This window comes from Anomaloglossus baeobatrachus, chromosome 1 (assembly GCF_048569485.1).
Source record: "Anomaloglossus baeobatrachus isolate aAnoBae1 chromosome 1, aAnoBae1.hap1, whole genome shotgun sequence".
Taxonomy (NCBI): Eukaryota; Metazoa; Chordata; class Amphibia; order Anura; family Aromobatidae; genus Anomaloglossus; species Anomaloglossus baeobatrachus.
In genome coordinates, this window is record NC_134353.1 from 859,969,298 (window position 1) to 859,990,443 (window position 21,146).

The 21,146-nt window shown below is 50.9% G+C and overlaps 1 protein-coding gene across 1 annotated transcript in view; it reads left to right on the forward strand.

Moving 5' to 3' along the window:
- JMY (junction mediating and regulatory protein, p53 cofactor) overlaps positions 1-21,146 on the forward strand; it is a 146,901-nt gene that overhangs the window by 80,803 nt on the left and 44,952 nt on the right. The window contains exons 6-7 of the mRNA XM_075325719.1: positions 611-798; positions 11,944-12,030. Of these exons, the coding sequence (XP_075181834.1) occupies positions 611-798; positions 11,944-12,030 (275 nt within the window). The remainder of the gene's footprint in view (positions 1-610; positions 799-11,943; positions 12,031-21,146) is intronic.

The window sequence follows — 21,146 nt, forward strand, 5'->3', positions numbered from 1 at the left end:
GACAGTGCTCGTTAGGAGTATAGCGAGGACGAATAGTTAGGTACTCGCTCAACTCTAACAGTGATTATTGCTATACACTGTAGTGCTGTAGCAATGATGGGTAGAGCACAAGCGATCGGATGATCACAGGTCTCTTAAGACTAACAAATATTGTAAAAATTGAAAAAAAGAAGATAATTTGTTATAAAAGTTCAAATCGTCTCTTTCCCCCATTAAAAAGGCTATCTGGATGGGAAAATAAAAAAGTTATGTCTCTTAGATGAAAAGGTGGCAAAAATGAAAACGTAAAATGCCTGTCTGAGGAAGGCACAGTGCTTGGCTCCGGTACAGATGTGTGTACAGCAGTGGTCTTCACCTACTGTCCGGAGACCGCTGGCGCACAGCACGGGCAGTGGGGTCACTTAGTTAAATCAGTAGGACAAGCCATAGCCTTATGATTCATACATTTTTTTTTAACATGACCTCTGAAGAGCAGAAGAACTGGACAATCCAGAGGTCTTCTTCTTCTGCATTGCCTATTGCTTCACATTGTATCAGACATATTCAAGTGAAGCCCAATTCATTTTATGTCCACTGATGATTTCTTAATTTTCTTTTTTTTTACCCCCAGAGAAAAGAGAAGAAGTGGTTTATTATGATGCGTATGAAAGTATGGAGGCAATGCTTGCTACAGACGACATGGCGTCATCCATACATATACAGAGGGAAGAGTTCCATAAACTTCAGCTTAAAGTTCGGCAGCTGGAGGCGAAACGAGGCCGAATTTCAGCGAAAAAAGCCTACCTCAGAAACAAAAAGGTATACAGAACACACACACTGTATTTGTTGGATGCAACCAATACTGCAGAATCCACAGACTTCAACCTGATGGGGTCTGCTCACCGTAAAGGAGTGTATGGCTCACACCAACGCTGTGCTCATAGACTATTTGTAGCCTCTGTGTTATTGTGCGATATATTCACAAGGTATTGTAGGAGTCATGGATGTAAGCGCACAAATGGTTTCTTCACCCTATATAGAAATCGGTGTCAAAATGAATGCATTTCAAACGGCAATAATTTTGCTATAACTGAGATTTACTTTTTAAAATAATCCGATCCAATTAGATATCAATCACCGTATTCAAACTATTTTGACACCATTGTGCGATATTTCACACAGAGGTCAGGTTTATGTACCAGACTAGCTCATGTAAACATGGGGCACGTTCTGCACCCGTCTGCTATGTAGATGAGCGTGCAAAGCCAGTCACGTCCTTAACCCCTTATGTAAACTTATGTCATGGCGATCGTGCGGCTACAGGAGCTGTGCCCACACGATCGCTGCCGGGAGCTCGGCCTAAGTGATTTCCGAGCACTGGCTGTCACAGCCAGGTATGGTGACTGCACCGCTCCTGGTTGTTAAACGCCCTAAATGCTGCGATCAATAGAAATCACAGCATTTAGGGGCTGTGAGAGGTAGTCCCATCCCGATAGGGACCCCCACAACGGGATCACGGGTTCCCGATTGTTGCCGTGGCAACCTAAGGTGGTCATAATGACATCTGGGTCAGCCAGCCACTAAAAGCGTCTTAGACTTTGCCAGGAGCAGGGTCTAAGATGCTTTTGTCAGTGTGAAACTAACAGTTATCATGTATTGGTGCATTGCAATACATTATACCAGCGATTAGACTAATAAACGTTAATGTCCCAAATAGGGAAAAAAGTTTTACAAATATTTAACAAAAATCAGAAAATAAAGAACAAAAGAATGAAACTATTATACCAATAAATCTTTATATTCATGTAAAAAACAAAAATAAACAAAAAAAAAGTGCACACATTTGGTATCGCCGAGTCCGGAACAACCCAATCTATAAAACTGTCATACATTCACCATTGAGTGAATGTCGTACATATTAAAAAGAAGTCTCAAAAACGATGTTATTTCATTATACAGGTGACACAAATAGGGGAATAAAACACGATCAAAAAAGTCATATGTAAATAAAAATTATATAGCTCCGTCGGTGAAAAAATAAAAAGCTAAGCTATAGCGGTCAGAATACAGCAATGCAAAAATATATATATATATTTTTTCTATAAAATAGTTTTTATGGTGTAAAACTGGTAAATCATAGAAAAAAAAAAACAATATAAATGTGGTATGGCTGTATTTGTACGGACTTGAAGAATAAAGCTGTCTTGAAAACACATTTTCTCAATTGCTGTTTCTTCTTGATTCTGCCTCACAAAAAAACAGAATAGAAATCGATCAAAAAATGTTATGTGGGCCAAAATGGTACCAATAAAAACTCCCAACTCATCCTGCAAAAAACGAGCCCTCACATGACTGTTGGCAGAAATTTTTAAAAAAAACCCTTTATTTTGTAAAAAAAAACAAAAAAACAAACAACACATTTAGTGTGATAGCAGCCTAAAAAAAACAATATAAGACTTGTATCGCTGTCATCGTACTGACCTGAGAAATAAAGCCGCCTAATCACTTACACTGCCAGGTGAATGGCATAAAAAAAAAAACAAAAATGTCATCCTAAATTTCCCACTAACGTGAAGTACAATATATCCCCCACAAAAGAGTCTCAGAATCACTGGGATCCATTGAACTGTTCCAGAGTTATTACAGCATAAAGTGAAAAAGTGGCCTGATCAGGAAGGTGAAAACAGGCTCTGGGATTAATTTGTGACTGGCAGAGTAAGTTAAGCGCTGATCTGAACTTTGGTATGTGTGTTTATCCGAAAACCTCTTTTCTTCAGCGCTCTATTGGGAGACCCAGACGATTGGGGTATAGCTACTGCCCTCCGGAGGCCACACAAAGCACTACACTAAAAAGTGCAAGGCCCCTCCCCTTCTGGCTATACCCCCCCGTGGTATCACGGGTTCTCCAGTTTTCAAGCTTTGTGCGAAGGAGGTCAGACATCCACGCATAGCTCCACAGATTTTAGTCAGCAGTAGCTGCTGACTATTTCGGATGGAAGAAAAGAGGGCCCATATAGGGCCCCCAGCATGCTCCCTTCTCACCCGTTGATGGTGTTGTAAGGTTGAGGTACCTATTGCTGGTACGGAGGCTGGAGCCCACATGCTGCTTTCCTTCCACATCCCCCTGAGGGGCTCTGAGGAAGTGGGATCCTGCCGGCCTCAAAGCTCTGACGCCGGGCTCCATCCACAGACCCATTTGAACCTGCTGGATACGGAGCTGGAGTACCGTTCAGGGACATGGCCCTGCACCATTACAGGTACTCTGTGTCCCCGTACACACAGGCACAGCACACTCCAGACTTGCTGGGTGTGCTAGTGCGCCGGGGACAGTAAAGGGTTACAGTCACTGCAGCTTTGCTGAGTGACTTTGTGTTTTGGGAACTACCGCGCCGGACGCTCCGGGAGCGGCGGCGCGGCTGGGACTTGTAGTTCGCCGGGGACTGGGCGCCGACCGCGCTTTTACGGCGGCGGCGCTTATAAATCCAGTCCCCGGCTTCTGCGGCCTAGTGCCGCTTCGTTCCCGCCCCCTCCCTGTCACTCAGGGAAGGGGACAGGCGCTGAGCAATCAGCAGCGCCGAGGGCTGGAGCCTTTTTACATGCTCCAGCCCTCTCACTGCACACTGTCGGACGCCGGATTCCCGCTCTGCCTTGGGGGCACGCCCACGGCCCGCCCCTCCTCACATGAGCTGGGGAAGAAGCCGGCAGCCATTACTGCAGTCCGAGCTCGGACTTTCGGCACCAAGGCAGGACGGTGGCGATCATACACCCGCTTATAGGCGGGCGGTAAGAGGCACACATAGTGCTGACCAGTGTGTACATGTGTTGTTTTTTACTGCATAGGTCGCTATATGCCCGCTTGGGGAGCGACACATCAGCAGCAGGAAAGCAGGTGTGCTAAGGCACAGGCTTTCTAGGCTGCTTGTATTGCACGACTGAGGTGTTCATTTGTGTTTATGCTTATATGCTATACATTGCACTGTACAGTCGCTAGTCTTAGCTATATTCTCCTGGAATGGCTAGACTACAGCAGCAGAAAACCAAGGGTGCTGGGGCACAGGTTTTTTTTCTATGCTGCTTGTATTGCATGGGCTGCAGTGTGCATTTGTACTTGTGCTTGTATGCTATACATAGCACTGTATGGTCACTCTTCTGGGCCATATTCCCCGAGATGACTAGTCTACAGCAGCAGAAGAGCTGGGGTGCCAGGGCACAGGCTTCTATGCTGCTTGTATTGCATGTGCTGCAGTGTTCATTTGTACTTGTGCTTGTATGCTATACATTGCACTGTAGGGTCACTCTTCTGGGCTATATTCCCCTAGATGACTAGTATACAGCAGCAGAAGAGCAGGGGTGCCAGGGCACAGGCTTCTATGCTGCTTGTATTGCTTGTGCTGCAGTGGTCTTTTGTACTTTATGCCTGTATGCTATACATTGCAATGTACGGTCACCAATCTTGGCTATATACTTCTAGATAGCTAGTAGGCAGCGGCAAAAAAGCAACACAGATTTCAGTGCTGTTTTTACTACATGGGATGCTGTTCATGACACCGTCCCATTGTGTGCATGCTCCCCTGTAGCACGTCGTCTGCCGGGGTCTCTAGCACTTCGTCTGCCGGGGCTCTACTAGTTGTGGCCAAAGAAACCTCCTGTCAACCCTGTCCATGGACAGGGACGGAGTAGTCATAATATAGAGACTTGCACCCATGGGCAATCTACTTGACCAAAAGGCAGCTCTTCAGGGCTTTGATACTGACATCGCTCTCAATCCGGATACACCGGGTGGTAACGCCATACGGAATGATCCTATACCGTCCATCAATGGAAGGTTGGATCTTTCTCCCTCAGCTCCCCCAGTGGAGATAGGAGACGAACAGGAGAAGTTCCTTTTCAGTATCTCACGCAGATATTGAGTATTTTTCTGGCCACGCTGACTTCAGAGAAGCAGTCCAGGAACACCACGCTTACCAGATAAGCGTCTTCTCCAAACGTTTTTAGGATACACGTTATCCCTTTTCCCCTGACGTGGTCAGCGCTGGACCCAGGGTCCAAAGGTGGATTCTACAATCTCCAGGCTTGCATATAGAGCCATAGTTGCACTGGAGATAGGGCTTCACTTAAAGATGCCATTCACAGACAGATGGACTCTGGTTGAAATCTGTCTAGGAGGCTATCGGCGTGTCGGTTGCTCCGGCATCCACAGCCGTATTGGCAACCTAACCTTTTCAGCTGTTCTTGCGCAGCTGACCTTGAGCAGGGACATCTGTACCGCAGAGGCGTCCGTAACCCCGCAATGTCTGCACTGCGACTTACCCTGTTAATACTGTCCTAAAAGTACAGTCGAGGTTTCGGTCCTTCCCAAGCTCCGGCAGGTCCCAATTGTCCTCGTGCAAAAGGGCTACAAAACCTCAGACGGGCTCAGATTCCGGCCGGGCTCAATCTCGCCCAAGGAAGGCAGTCGGAGGAACCGCTACCAAGGCGGTCTCCTCAGGACTCTCAGCTCTCTCTCTCTCTCTCCGCATCCGCGGTTGATGGCAGACTCCCCCGCCTTTGGCGACATTTAGCTGCCACAGGTCACAGACCGGTGGGTGACGGACATTGTGCTCACGTGCACAGGACAGTGTTCTGTTCTCGTCCTCCGACTCCATTCTTCAGAACGGCCCCACCTCTCCACCGAGCAGATGCCCTGCTGCAGGCGGTGGACGCGCTAAGAGCAGAAGGAGTGGTGATCCCTGTCCCCCCTCAGGAACGAGGGCGAGGGTTTGTACTCCAATCTCTTTGTGGCTCCAAAAATGGACGGTTCCTTCCGTCCTGTTCTGGTCCTGAAACTGCTCAATGAGCATGCGAACGCCAGGCGGTTCCGGATGGGATCCCTCCGATCCGTCATTGCCTCAATGTCTCGAGGAGACTTCCTTGCCTCAACAGACATCAAAGATGCCTATCTCCACGTGCCAATTGCTACGGAGCACCAACGTTTTCTACGTTTTGTGATAGGAGACGAACATCTTCAGTTCGTAGCTCTGCCATTCAGTCTGGCGACAGCCCCACGGGTGTTCACCAAGGTCATGGCAGCAGTGGTAGCAGTCTTGCACTCTCAGGGACACCCGGTGATCCCGTACTTGGACGATCTTCTCGTCAAAGCACCCTCCCTTGAGGCATGCCAACGCAGCCTGAATGTTACGCTGGAGACTCTCCAGACTTTCGGGTGGATCATCAATTTGGCAAGGTCAAATCTGTCTCCGACTCAATCACTAACGTATCTCGGCATGGAGTTTCATACTCTATCAGCCATAGTGAAGCTTCCGCTGAACCAGCAGCGTTCACTGCAGACAGAGGTGCAGTCTCTCCTTCAAGGCCAGTCGCACCCCTTAAGGCGCCTCATGCACTTCCTAAGGAAGATGGTGGCAGCCATCGAGGCAGTTCTCTTTGCGCAGTTTCATCTGCGCCAACGGCAATGGGACATTCTCCGCCAATGGGATGGGCAGTCAACCTCCCTGGACGGGAAGTCTCCCTTTCCCTGACGGCCGAGGACTCTCTGCAATAGTGGCTTATTCCCACCTCATTGTCATAGCCCCCATCCTGGGCAGTGGTCACGACAGATACGAGTCTGTCAGGGTGGGGAGCAGTTTGTCTCCGCCACATGGCTCAGGGGACGTGGACTCAGCAGGAGTCCACCCTTCAGATCGATGTTCTGGAAATCGGGGCAGGGTATCTTACCCTATTAGCTTTCCAGAAGTGGCTAGAAAGAGAGCAGATCCGAATCCAGTCGGACATCTCCACAGCGGTGGCATACATCAACCACCAAGGAGGGACACGCAGTCAGCAGCCTTCCAGGAAGTCCGGCGAATCCTCATGTGGGTGGAGGACACAGCATCCACCATATCCGCAGTTCACATCCCGGGCGTAGAAAACTGGGAAGCAGACTTCCTCAGTCGCCAGGGCATGGACGCGGGGGAATGGTCCCTTCACCCGGACGTGTTTCAGGAAATCTGTTGCCGCTGGGGGGTGCCGGACGTCGACCTAATGGCGTCTCGGCACACCAACAAGGTCCCGGCATTTATGGCACGATCGCGCGATCACAGAGCTCTGGCGGCAGACGCCTTAGTGCAAGATTGGTCGCAGTTCCGGCTCACATATGTGTTTCCACCTCTGGCACTCTTGCCCAGAGTACTGCGCAAAAATCAGATCCGATTGCAGCCGCGTCATACTCGTCGCACCAGACTGGCCGAGGAGATCGTGGTACCCGGATCTGTGGCATCTCACGGTCGGCCGGCCGGGGTCACTACCAGACCGACCAGACTTAATGTCTCAAGGGCCGTTTTCTCCATCGGAATTCTGCGGACCTGAACCTGACTGTGTGGCCTTTGTGTCCTGGATCCTAGCGTCTTCAGGATTATCTCAAGGGGTCGTTGCCACCATGAGACAGGCTAGGAAGCCCACGTCTGCTAAGATCTACCACAGAACGTGGAAGATTTTCTTAATCTGGTGCTCTACTCAGGGAGTGTCTCCCTGGCCATTTGCATTGCCTACTTTTCTTTCCTTCCTACAATAGGAGTTAGAAAAGGGCTTGTCGCTAGACTCCCTCAAAGGGCAAGTCTCAGCACTATCCGTGTTTTTTCAGAAGCGTCTAGCACGTCTTTCTAAGGTGCGCACGTTCCCGCAGGGGGTTTGTCATATCGTACCCCCGTACAAGCGGCCGTTAGATCCATGGGATCTGAACAGGGTTCTAGTTGCTCTCCAGAAGCCGCCTTTCGAGCCTCTGAAGGAAGTTTCCTTTTCTCGCCTGTCACAGAAGGTGGCGTTTCTCGTTGCGATCACATCGCTTCGGCGAGTGTCTGAGCTGGCAGCTCTGTCATCCAAGGCTCCCTTCCTGGTGTTTTCACCAGGACAAGGTAGTGCTGCGCATCATTCCGGAGTTTCTCCCTAAGGTCGTATCCTCGTTTCATCTTAATCAGGATATCTCCTTACCGTCCTTTTGCACTCATCCGGTTCACCGGTATGAGAATGTTTACGTTTGCTAGATCTGGTGAGAGCACTCAGAATCTACATTTCCCGCACGGCGCCCATACGCCGTTCCGATGCCCTTGTCGCTGGTACGCGCAAGAGGTTGCAGGCTTCTAAAGCCACCCTGGCTCGATGGATCAAAGAACCAATTCTGGAAGCCTACCGTTCTGCAGGGCTTCCGGTTCTTTCAGGGCTGAAAGCCCATTCAACCAGAGCCGTGGGTGCGTCCTGGGCGCTACGACACCAGGCTTCGGCTCAACAGGTGTGCCAGGCAGCTACCTGGTCGAGTCTGCACACTTTCACCAAACATTATCAGGTGCATACCTATGCTTCGGCGGATGCCAGCTTAGGTAGAAGAGTCCTGCAGGCGGCAGTGACATCCCCGTAGGGGAGGGCTGTTTTGCAGCTCTAACATGAGGTATCTCTTTACCCACCCAGGGACAGCTTTTGGACGTCCCAATCGTCTGGGTCTCCCAATAGAGCGCTGAAGAAGAAGGGAATTTTGTTACTTACCGTAAATTCCTTTTCTTCTAGCTCTTATTGGGAGACCCAGCACCCGCCCTGTTGTCCTTCGGGATTTCTTGGTTGTTTGCGGGTACACATGTTGTTCATGTTGAACGGTTTTTCAGTTCTCCGACGTTATTCGGAGTTAATTTGTTTAAACCAGTTATTGGCTTCCTCCTTCTTGCTTTGGCACTAAAACTGGAGAACCCGTGATACCACGGGGGGGTATAGCCAGAAGGGGAGGGGCCTTGCACTTTTTAGTGTAGTGCTTTGTGTGGCCTCCGGAGGGCAGTAGCTATACCCCAATCGTCTGGGTCTCCCAATAAGAGCCAGAAGAAAAGGAATTTACGGTAAGTAACAAAATTCCCTTCTTTGCCTTTTTTTTTTTTTTTCTCTCAATCTCTTCGTTTGTCAATTTTAGCGTTTCAGGTTTTTAGTTTTTTGTTTTTTTTTGTTTTGTTTTTTTTTCCCTTTTTGGCATTTAACTTACGGATGAAACAACTTAGTATTTGATAGGGTGGACCTTTTTTTTCCTCAAATTTGAGAGGAAAATGGGGGTTCGTCTTATAGTTGGGGAGGGGGACCGTGGCTGTGCAGTGAGGTCACAGGAGCAGGGTCGCTGCTGCAGAATGCAACGGAGCAGTGAATAAACATTTCCCCATGCAAGGGAAATGTTTATTCACTACTTTGAACACCCATAATCTGGCCCACATTTCTGTGTCAGTGATCGTAAAAATCTTAAAAATCTTCACAGTCATTTACTATCACTGACACCGAGAAGTGGGCCAGATTATGGTCAGGATGAGCAGTGAGTAATCATTTCCCTTTAATGGGGTAAGCTTCATTAAGAGGGCAAAGATGGCAGCCACCAGGGCCTTCACCAGGACACTGGCTCGTATGGCAATCCATCAGTTTGAAGTGATTGCAGGTGGCTGAGACTAGGAATGATGTCATGTAAATGAATCTGTCAGAGATTACCCACAGTATTTATTTAAATGGTTAAAGAGGTTTTCCACTACTAATGTGATCCCCTTTCTTTTATCCTAACTTTTTCCTAATATACTTCTGCAATCTACCCGCTCGTAAATGCCTTTATTGTTGTTGTAGCTTTGATCCTTCTGGCTGCACACCCGAATTAGACCAACTGAGCAGGGCACGTCACTGGTGAAGGTGGGACTGCCTTTCTGTGAGTGATAGCAGTCTGCGCACGCATGCCCATATCACACTTCACTCTCCTGTCAGCCCCTAGCAGTGACGTGCTGTACTCAGCTGGTCTGATTCCGGTCTGCAGCCGGAAGGATGAAAGCTACAACAACAATAAAGGTTATTACGAGCCTGGTAGAGATCACCTTAGAGAAGTAGAATTATATTTGGAAAGTGTTAGGTAGGAAGGGTTAGGATAAAAGAAAGGGATCACATTAGTAGTTGAAAACCTCTTAAGGCTATGTGCGCACTTACCGGATTTTGCCGCAGATTTTTTGCGGTTTTGCTGCATGTTTCGCTGCAGAAAATGTTCCTAACATCTCTGCAGTGAATCACCAGCAAAACCTATGGGCAAAAAAAATCCTGTGCGCACTAGGCGGAATTTGACAGCTGCATGTTTTGCTGCGGGATTCCCGCAGCAAAAACAATTGTATGTCAATTCTTTTCCGCACGTCGCTGTGGGATTTCACTCCATTGACTGCAATGTTAATCGTGAAATCCCGCAGGGAATAACGCAGGAAGCAAATTCTGTGCGGTTCACTGCGTTTTCCTGCGGTATTTCGCGGTTTACTTCCGGTAATGTACATCACCTGTCTGCGGTTTTGCAGGGAAGTGATGTCATTACAGGAAGAGGAAGCCGTGCAGAGAGTAAACACACAGATCACAGACACATACAGACATCACAGACATAGATCACAGACACAGACACATAGAACACACATAGAAAGAAAACGGAAATATAGAAAACAAAGAACGTGGGCTCCGCTGCATATTTACCTTCCAGCCGAGGTAAGCACACAGCGGCGGCCCGGTATTCTCAGGCTGGGGAGGGAGAGGGGCAGGGTTAATGTCCCCCGCCTCACTCCCACCTCCCGCAGCCGAGAATATCAGCCGCAGCTGCCCCGGGACTGTCGCATGCATTATGCGGCAGCACCGGCGTGTCCTCGGCTCTTCCTGCCGCCGTGTAGCAGTGGCAGTCAGGGTAATACAAGGGGTTAATGGTGGTGGATCACCGCCATTAACTCCAGGCTTGATCATGGCAGCGTCTATGTGACAGCTGACATGATCAACCCGTAAGTAAAGTGAAAAAACACAGACACCGAAAAATCCTTTATTTTAAATAAAACAAACAAGCCTCGTTCACCATTTTATTAACCCCTCCCGCAACAAAGCTCCGGCGTAATCCACAGCTCCGACGTCCTGCGCTGCTTACATCCAGCCGCGACTGTCACAGACACAGCGCTGAATGAATGAATGCAGCAGACAGCAGAGGTAATTACCGGTCATTTCCCACGGCCGGTAATGTGAACTCACTGCCGACCGTGGGAAATGTAGCGATCTATCTATCGATCGATCTATCTATCTATCTATCTATCTATCTATCTATCTATCTATCTATCTATCCCTCTATCTATTCTTCTGTCTATCTATCTACTATCTCAGAATTAAATGACTTTTTTTTCTTTTTTCTTTTTTCAATGTGCTTTATTGCATTGAATGCAATAAAGCACATCCCAACCCGCACGCGGCAAAACCGCGGCAATACCGCGAACAATACCGCGATGAAACCGCGGCAAACCGCATGCGGTTTGCCGCGTTTTTTTACCACGGGTGTGGTAATCTTTGAGAGCATGCGGAATTTTCTCAAGAAAATTCCATTTCCCAGTGCGCACATAGCCTAAAGCTTCAGCAATCTGAGCATATTCCAGTCACTGCAGATGACGGTGATGTAACACAACCGACGTCCTCCCGGTATGGAGCAGACTCTGCTCCTCAGCCCATTCATCCAGTCCTTTAGCATCATGTGGCCTACGTTTTCAGGTCTAAAATGAGACTCCACTTGGAGGGTTGCGCTTTCAAGGTTGCCTGGGGTTGAATAGCCATAAATTCCTCCACAAACCTTTTTTTTTTATGTAAATAACAATACTTTCCAGCATAACTTTAGATTCTTATTAGACTTTAGACCAGGCTCTATAAAGGAGCAGGAAAACTGGGGCTGTAAAATTACTGGCTGTCAGGCCTATTACAATGTTTTTGACGTAGTTCTTCTGTTATCTAAAGGCTTCTGATTTCCGGGGTTGTTGTATCACACTTATAAAAATATAAATAATAGAAAAAAAATTATAGGGAATTGTGTCCAGAGCAATAATTATTCCAAAATTGTTTTCAGTCTACACTTTAAATGACTGATTTTCCTCATTACGTTGTGTGTTACTAACATTTTGTGCTGTTAATTTCTTTTTGGGTTTTTTTTAGGAGATTTGCATCGCTAAGAACAGCGAAAAGATGCAACAGCGTCTTCAGACGGACGAGCAGTATAGAATTCATCACACCACGCAAATGGTGAGTTTATACGTTTATGCTGTGGAAATTTACATTAACTGTTCCTAAAAATAGTACAAGCAACAAGCCAGCAGTGATGCATGTGTAGTGCCCCTGAACCTGTCAGGGCACTACATGGTACTGCATCCTGTCAAAGATGCAGGGCCTACCCCCAGGGACCTGGAAGACCAGTGCCGGTAACATCAAAATACATAACCATCCCCAGTTTCCCTCTCCCAATCAATGGTGACTGACTAGTTTGAAACCCAATGGATGGCCACCCACGGGTGGAGCTGATCCAGTCCACTAGACGACAACCAGGGAGGTGGAGGAGTGAGACAGCCGGACAGTCTGTAGTGACCGTTGTAAGAGACGTACGTGTCTGCAGACGGGGTCGTGTAGCAGTGACCTAAATGGTGAAGGAGAGAGGTTGCCAGGGAGGGTACAGTCATATCCCTGGAACCATAGCACCGGCGGGGCACAGAGCCCTATCTCAGTTGAACGCTTCAGGCTACCTGACCAATACCTGCACAGTGAGGGAGCCATCCAGGACCTCACTGACCCAAGAATCCGGAGGCATTAGCAGTAATGAGAGAGCCAGGGACCAGAACAGAACCTGACCCTACAAGGTTCACACTGCCCGCCGTACGGATCAGAGACTGAACAACAAACAGGAGGGGACCCCCAGATGCTCCAAGCCACGGGGTTCCACCAACCAGTGAGAGGTGCAGGGGAAAGAAGCCACCAGGTTACCATACTGGCACTGGGACTAAAGGGACCAGGGGTCAAAACCAGCCGTCCTCAGTGAACCAGCATTACCACCGCTGTGAGTAAACACCAGTTGCACTGCATTCCGATCGTGTGGTCCCCCTTCTTTCCACGCCGAACTCAATCATTTACCCTCTGGGGCTTGGCACTTCTACTTGCGGAGGGACCAACATCCAAGCTACCTTCACCACCAGCCCCAGTGGCGATAGACTGTGCAGAGGCGGCTCCATCTAGCTAGCCGCAACCCGCAATTGGCGTCATGACCTAAACTCTCTAATCTCCCCTGTATATAACCCTCTTTTCAAGTGACCCCCGGGGTCACGGAACCGGGCATCGACCATTACACACCCGTGACACAACATCCCCGTACATATATGGTCCGGGACCGAGTACTCCATAGCCCCGGGTCGAGTCACATATATTCATGATGATGTGATTCAGGCGATGCCCCTGATGGAACATTCACTGTAATGAGGCTAGGGGAGACATGTTGGACTCAGTTTGTCCTATGATCTGGAGGTGTACATCTTTTCAGAGGTTCCCAGAAGGCGCAGTCGACCACAGTTTGGTGCACTTCTGAAAAGATGGAAACCACTGAACAGAGGCCAGATGGAGTCAAGATCATTTCTGCTGCCTCATTATAGTGAATGGATCCCTCAGGGGTGTCATTTTTATCACGACATTCAGAGGTTTAGGGCCCGCTCACACTGTATAACATGACTGAGTGATGTCTGCAATCTGCGATTTTATTTTTCTTCATCGTTCCTTATGGGAGACCCAGACCATGGGTGTATAGCTTCTGCGTCCGGAGGACACACAAAGTACTACACTAAAAAGTGTAGCCCCTCCCTCCGAGCATATACACCCCCTGGATAACCAAATATAGCCAGTTCAATGCTTTGTGTTCAGGAGGCACACATCCACACATGCATTCTCATCTGATTTTGATTTTTGGAAAAGAGTTTGAAGAAAAGCGGGTCCAACCCTGGACCCCCGGCATGTCCCTTCTCACCCCACTGTGTCGGCGGTGTTGTTAAGGTTGATTTCAGGGCTGGAGCCTTACATGCTGCGCTCCTTCACCATCCCTCGGGCTCTGGCTTGAAGTGGGAGCCAGCACGGTTCTCCCTGCCTGGCAGGAGACCAGTCTCCATCCGCAGCCCTTTCAGGATCCTGCCGGACGGAGCACTCATCCCTCAGGGACCTGGCCCTGCGTCTCACAAGCTAAGTATCTGAGACGTTATTTTCAGGGGGTCCCTTGTACTTTAATGTGGGGGAGAGTGTGCTGTGTATGTATTCTGACATTCCCGGCCGGTTCTCTGGTTTTCACCCGAGAACCGCGTCGATGGTGCCTGTTTGCCGGCCGCATTGTTAAATCTAGGCCCTGGCTTCGCCTGAGGCCTAGTTTCGATTTCACTGCCCCTGCATGTCAGTCATGCAGAGGGACAGTGCGGCTCCGCCCAGCGGCTGATCGGCACAGGGGAGAGACACTCCTCTCTGAGGAAAGATTCCCTCCCCTGTATATCTCCTTGGCCCTCCGGATCCCGCTCTTAGAGTAGGCCACGCCCCCTCTCCTCACTCCGGCGCCATTTTATCAGCGTTCTTATGCCATGTCTGCACAGCGATCGGCGCTGACTGCAGCATCTCTCTGGGGGTCCGGGCTGTGGGATCTGGAGGGCACAGAGACAATGTCAAACGGTCTGGCAAGCCACAACCTCCGGTTGTGGACCTGCTTATATACTGCTTATATACTCTGCTGGGGGTCATTCTGGCTCAGAGCCCCCACTTCAGCAGCATGTCTCACACGAGAAGCAAGGCTGCACTCATTATGCACTGCATGTAGGCTCGTACTGCCTGTACCGAGCACATAACCACATTGTGATCCCTGCTCTAACATGGTGGTGCCTCAGCCTGGAGTCTCATCCCCAGTGGTCCCTCCGGCTGCTCCGGCTCCGGTGGCTGAACCCCCGGCTTGGGTAGAATCCTTCTCTCCATGGGACAGCTGCCCCGGACTCTGCTGAGCATGCATCAGCCCCCTTCTCAGGGCACCTCTGCTGCTACGGCTCGCTCAGCAAGGCCCACAGAGGATTCTTCTTCTTCTGGTCTCAGACCCCGTCCTCCTCAAAGGAGACGCAGGGTCCCCTCTCCTTCCTCGTCCCGCGGCTCTGATTCACGAGCTGACTCGCAGGACGAGGAGGATGCCTTTACTGGGGGCTCGGACGCTACCTCCATGTCCCCCATTGATCTGTCCGAGGGTGACGCAGATGTTAGTGTTTCGATTGCGTACATTAATTCTGTACTGGACCTCAATCCGCCAGTATCAGAGGAGCAACCCTCTCTGGCAAAAAAGCACCAGTTTACCTTGCCTAAGAGAACAAGGAGTGTGTTCCTTAACCACTCCAGTTTTCAGGCCACTGTGACCAAGCCCAGGGCCTGCCCTGACAAACGCTTCCCAAAGCGTGGTTCTGATGACCGTTTTCCCTTTCCACCAGAAGTGGTCAAGGAGTGGGCTCATTCACCAAAGGTGGACCCTCCGGTGTCTAGACTCTCAGCCCGGACAGTTGTATCAGTGGCTGATGGCACCTCTCTTAAGGATTCCACTGTCCGCCAGGTTGACCTTCTGGCCAAATCTGTATATGAGGCGGCAGGGGCCTCGTTCTCCCCATCTTTTGCAGCAGTGCGGGCTCTCAAAGCCATCTCTGCTTCTCTAGAGGAGATGCATTCCCTCACCAGGGACTCTATGCCCGAAATGGTTGCCTTAACTTCCAGGCTTCAGCCTTTTCATCCTATGCCATGTCTGCCATGCTGGAGACTCTCACCGCACTGCGGTGGCCTCGGCTAATTCCCTCGCTATCCGCAGGCTCCTGTGGCTTCGAGAGTGGAAGGCAGATGCTGCTTCAAAGAAGTTCCTTGCTGGGCTCCCTTTTGCTGGAACCAGACTATTCGGTGAACAACTGGGTGAAATTATTAAGGAAGCTTCTGGCAGGAAGAGTACTTCCATGCCACAAACCAAAACCAGGAAACCTGTCCAGGGCAGGAACCAGTCGAGGTTTCGTTCCTTTCGTTCCTCCAAGTGGTCGTCCTCTAAGCCCTCGGCCTCGTCCACTAACTCAGCCAAGGACCGTAAACTCAACTGGCGCACGAAGCCGCGTCCTCAGAAGACCGCAGGAGCTGCTGCCACTAAGGCAGCCTCCTCTTGACTATCTGGCCGCGCCAGCAACGTCCTTGGTCGGTGGCAGGCTCTCCCACTTTGGCGACGTGTGGTTTCAACACGTCTCCGATCAGTGGGTGCGGGATACCATCTCCCACAGCTACAGGATAGAATTCTATCCAGCCCGCCAAACAGATTTTTTCTGTCAACTCCCCCCTGCTCCAAGGCCGCCGCCTTCTCACAGGCCGTGGCATTCTTGCAGGCCAATGGAGTAATTGTACCGGTTCCCGACTGGGAACGGTTCTGAGATTTCTACTCAAATCTCTTCCTAGTCCCCGAAAAGGACGGTGCCTTCCGACCTGGATCTCAAGCTTCTCAACAAGCATGTTCAGGTGCATCATTTTCACATGGAGTCTCTGCGATCAGTCATTGCCTCAATGACCCAAGGAGATTTCCTAGCATCCATCGACATCAGAGATGCCTATCTGCATGTGCCAATTGCAGTTTCACACCAGCGTTGGCTACGTTTTGCAATCGGAGTGGAACATTTCCAATTCGTGACTCTTCCCTTGGGGTTAGCCACGGTCCCTCGAGTATTCTCAAGGTCATGGCAGCAGTGGTTGCGGTTCTGCACCTCCAGGGGTTGGCAGTGATCCTTTTTTTCCTGGACGACCTTCTAGTCAAGGCTTCATCCAGTGCAGACTGTTAGCGGAGTGCCTCGCTCACTCTCGCCACTCTAGCCAATTCTGGTGGCTTGTCATTCTGTCCAAGTCCACTCTGACTCCGACCCAGAAGCTCACGTACCCAGGGATGCAATTCGAGACTCTGCCGGCACTTGTGAAGCTGCCCTTAGTCAAACAGCAGTCCCCCCTCTGGCGGTGCGCTCTTTGCTGAGGCCCCGACGTCGTTCCATCAGGCACCTAATGCAGGTGCTGGGTCAGATGGTGGCGTCAATGGAAGCGGTTCCCTTGCCCAGTTCCATCTGCGTCCTCTGCAGTTGGACATTTTCCGCTGTTGGAACAAGCGGACTTCCTCCTTCCACGGGTTGGTGGCTCTGTCGCCACAGACCAGGGGCTCCTTTCAGAGGTGGCTTCGGCCCCTCTCTCTTCAGGGACGCTCCTTCCTGGCCCCGTCCCGGGTGATCCTCACCACGGATGCCAGTCTATCCGGCTGGGGAGCAGTATATCTCTACCATGGAGCGCAGGGCACTTGGACTCCATCCGAATCAGCCCTCTCGATCAATGTGCTGGAAATCAGAGCTGTGCTTCTAGCTCTCTTAGAATTTCACCATCTGTTGGCGGCCAGGCACATTCGAGTCCAGTCAGACAACGCAACAGCGTTTGCCTACATCAACCACCAGGGCGGGACACTCAGCCGCCTGGCAATGTTGGAGGTTCAACGCATCCTTCAGTGGACGGAGGACTCCAAGTCCACCATATCCGCAGTCCACATCCCAGACGTGGAAAACTGGGAGGCAGATTATCTCAGCCGTCAAACCGTGGACAGCGGCGAGTGGGCTCTGCATCCGGCAGTGTTTCAGTCAATCTGCCGCAAGTGGGGCACTCCGGACGTGGATCTTCGCTCCACGATCCTCAGGCTTTTGCAGCAGACGCACTGGTTCAAGATTGGTCCCAGTTTCGTCTGTCTTACGTGTTTCACCCTCTAGCTCTTGCCCAGAGTCCTGTGCAAGATCAGAATGGAGGGCCGTCGGGTCATTCTCATTGCTCCAGACTGACCCAGGCGAGCTTGGTACCCTGACCTGCTCCATCTGTCCGTAGAGGTGCTGTGGCATCTCCCGGACTGTCCAGACCTTCTCTCACAAGGTCCGTCTTTCCGCCAGAATCCTGCGGCTCTCAGATTGACGGCGTGGTTCTTGAGTCCTGGATCTTGACGACTTCTGGTATCCCTCCTGAAGTCATCTCCACTATGACTCGGGCTCGGAAGTATCCCTTGGCCAAAATCTATCACAGGACCTGGAGAATTTTCCTGTCCTGGTGTCGTTCTTCCGGCCATGCTTCTTGGCCTTTTTTCCTTGCCGACCCTCCTGTCCGGTCTGCAGCTAGGACTATCCCTCAATTCCCTCAAGGGACAGGTCTCGGCTCTGTCAGTGTTGTTCCAGCGGCGTTTCGCCCGGCTGGCTCAGGTGCGCTCCTTCATTCAGGGCGCATCTCACATCATTCCGCCTTACCGGCGGCCTTTGGAGCCCTGGGACCTTAATCCGGTCCTCACGGCTTCCAGAAACCCCCCTTTGAGCCTCTTAGGGAGGTTTCTTTGTCTTGTCTTTCACAGAAAGTTGTCTTTCTAGTGGCCATAACTTCCCTCAGGAGAGTCTCTGATTTGGCTGCACTCTCTTCGGAGTCACCTTTTTTGGTTTTTCATCAAGACAAGGTGGTTCTCCGTCCGACTCCGGACTTTCTCCCTAAGGTGGTTTCTGCTTCCACCTTAACCGGGACATTTCCCTGCCTTCCTTTTGTGCGGCTCCTGTTCATCGCTTTGAAAAGGCGTTGCATACTCTGGATCTGGTGCGGGCGCTCCAGATCTATGTGTCTCGCACCGCTGTTCTTAGGCGGTGCACCTCTCTTTTTGTGCTGACCACAGGTCAGCGTAAGGGCCTCTCGGCTTCTAAGCCGACCCTAACTCGTTGGATTAGGTCGGCCATTTCCGATGCCTACCAGTGTACTCAAGTGCCTCTCCCGCCGGGGATCAAGGCACACTTGACCAGAGCTGTCGGTGCCTCTTCGGTTTTCAGGCACCAGGCTACGGCTCAGCAGGTCTGTCAGACTGCCACTTGGACTAGTCTGCATACCTTTTCGAAGCACTACCAAGTGCATGCTCATGCTTCGGCAGATGCGAGCTTGGGCAGACGCATCCTTCAGGCGGCTGTCGCCCATTTGTGAAGTTAGGTTTCGCCTACTTCTCAGTTTTTCTGTTTATTTCCCACCCATGGACTGCTTTGGAACGTCCCATGGTCTGGGTCTCCCATAAGGAACGATGAAGAAAAAGAGAATTTTGTTTACTTACCGTAAATTCTTTTTCTTATAGTTCCGTAATGGGAGACCCAGCACCCTCCCTATTGCCTGTTGGCAGTTCTTGTTCCGTGTGTTATAACCGGCTGTTGTTGTAGACAGAGGCTCCGGTTGTTCCGGTTCTTGCTCTATCTCTACTTGTGGGTGGCTACTCTCCTTCAGCTTTTGCACTAAACTGGCTATATTTGGTTATCCAGGGGGTGTATATGCTCGGAGGGAGGGGCTACACTTTTTAGTGTAGTACTTTGTGTGTCCTCCGGAGGCAGAAGCTATACACCCATGGTCTGGGTCTCCCATTACGGAACTATAAGAAAAAGAATTTACGGTAAGTAAACAAAATTCTCTTTTCTTCGGCGCTCTATTGGGAGACCCAGACGATTGGGTGTATAGCACTGCCTCCGGAGGCCACACAAAGCAACTACACTAAAAAGTGTAAGGCCCCTCCCCTTCTGGCTATACACCCCCAGTGGGATCACTGGCTCACCAGTTTTCTGCTTTGTGCGAAGGAGGTCAGACATCCACGCATAGCTCCACTGTTTGTAGTCAGCAGTAGCTGCTGGCTCTATCGGATGGAAGAAAAGAGGGCCCATATGGGGCCCCCAGCATGCTCCCTTCTCACCCGCGGTTGGTGCTTGTAAGGTTGAGGTACCTATTGCTGGTACAGAGGCTGGAGCCCACATGCTGTTTTCCTTCCACATCCCCTGGAGGGCTCTGTGGAAGTGGGATCTTGCCGGCCCCCAAGCCCTGGGGCCGGGCTCCATCCACAGACCCATAGAACCTGCTGGATTGGGAGCGGGAGTGCCGTTCAGGGACAAGGCCCTGCAACTTTCAGGTACTCTGTGTCCCCGGCAGGCACGGACACTCTCAGGGCTTGCTGAGCGTTGTAGTGCGCCGGGGACAGTGGCGCTGTACGCTGGGGGTTAGGTCACTGCAGCTTTGCTGAGTGACGTTGTGTGTTGGGAACTACTGCGCCGACCGCTCCTGGAGCGGCGGCGCAGCTGCGACTTGTGGTGCGCCGGGGGCTTTGCGCCGACCGCGCTTTTACGGCGGCGGCGCTTCTAACTTTAGCCCCCGGCTTCTGCGGCCTAGCGCCGCTTCGTTCCCGCCCCCACCCTGTCAATCAGGGTAGGGGAGAGACGCTGCTCAATGGCAGCGCCGAGGGCTGGAGCTTTATTTACATGCTCCAGCCCTCTCACTAGGCACAAGGGGAAGCAGACTTCCCGCTCTTCGTCGGTGTACGCCCAGGGCCCGCCCCCCCTCTCCACAAGGACGCCGGCAGCCATTACACATGCGATCTGGCTGGGGAAAGGCAGCAGGCTCTGGGAGACCCAGACTAGAGGGATTTCTGGCGACCACACACCGCTCCTAAGCGGGCGGTAAGCTGCACAGTAGTGCTGGCCCCACTAGTGCCTCAGTGATATATTAGTGTACTTTTTTCTTGGTACCATATCTATATATAGTTGCACTGTAAGGTCGCTTCTTGGCTGGACACCCTGTACTGCTCTGAGGAGGCAGCAACATGTCATCCGCAAAACGCAAGGCTGCCAAGGCACGGGCTGTGTACACTGTTTGTACTGCATGTGGGGCTGATCTACCGGCAGGCTCCAATGATTCACATTGTGTGCAATGTTCAGTCCCAGTGGCACTTCGTCAGCCAGAGCCTAATGTGGTGGTAGCCCAGGCAGAGACGCCTGTGAACCCTGCCCCGGTGACGGGGACAGACTTTGCAGTGTTTGCTGATAAAATGTCTGAGGCTATGACAAAAATCCTGGAGACCTTGCAGGCCAGGCCAGTTCCTCAGACCATGGACACTGCTGTGGCTATGCTCTCTAGTCCCCCTCAGTTGGAACTAATCCGTACTTCAAGGGGGTCTCAAGCATCACAAGCTGAAGTCTCTGACTCAGATGACAGTCCCAGGCAGCCTAAGCGAGCTCGCTGGGAAAGACCCTCGACGTCATCACACTGCTCAGGGTCTCAGCGAGAAGAATCTCTCTGTGATGAGACTGAGGACGGTGATCAGGATTCTAATCCTGAGGCCCCTCTCAATCTGGATGCCCCTGATGGTGACGCCATGGTTAATGACCTTATATCGGCGATTAATAGACTGTTGGATATTTCTCCCCCAGCTCCTTCAGCAGAGGAGGCAGCTGCACAGCAGGAGAAGTTCCATTTCCTGTATCCCAAGCGTAAATTAA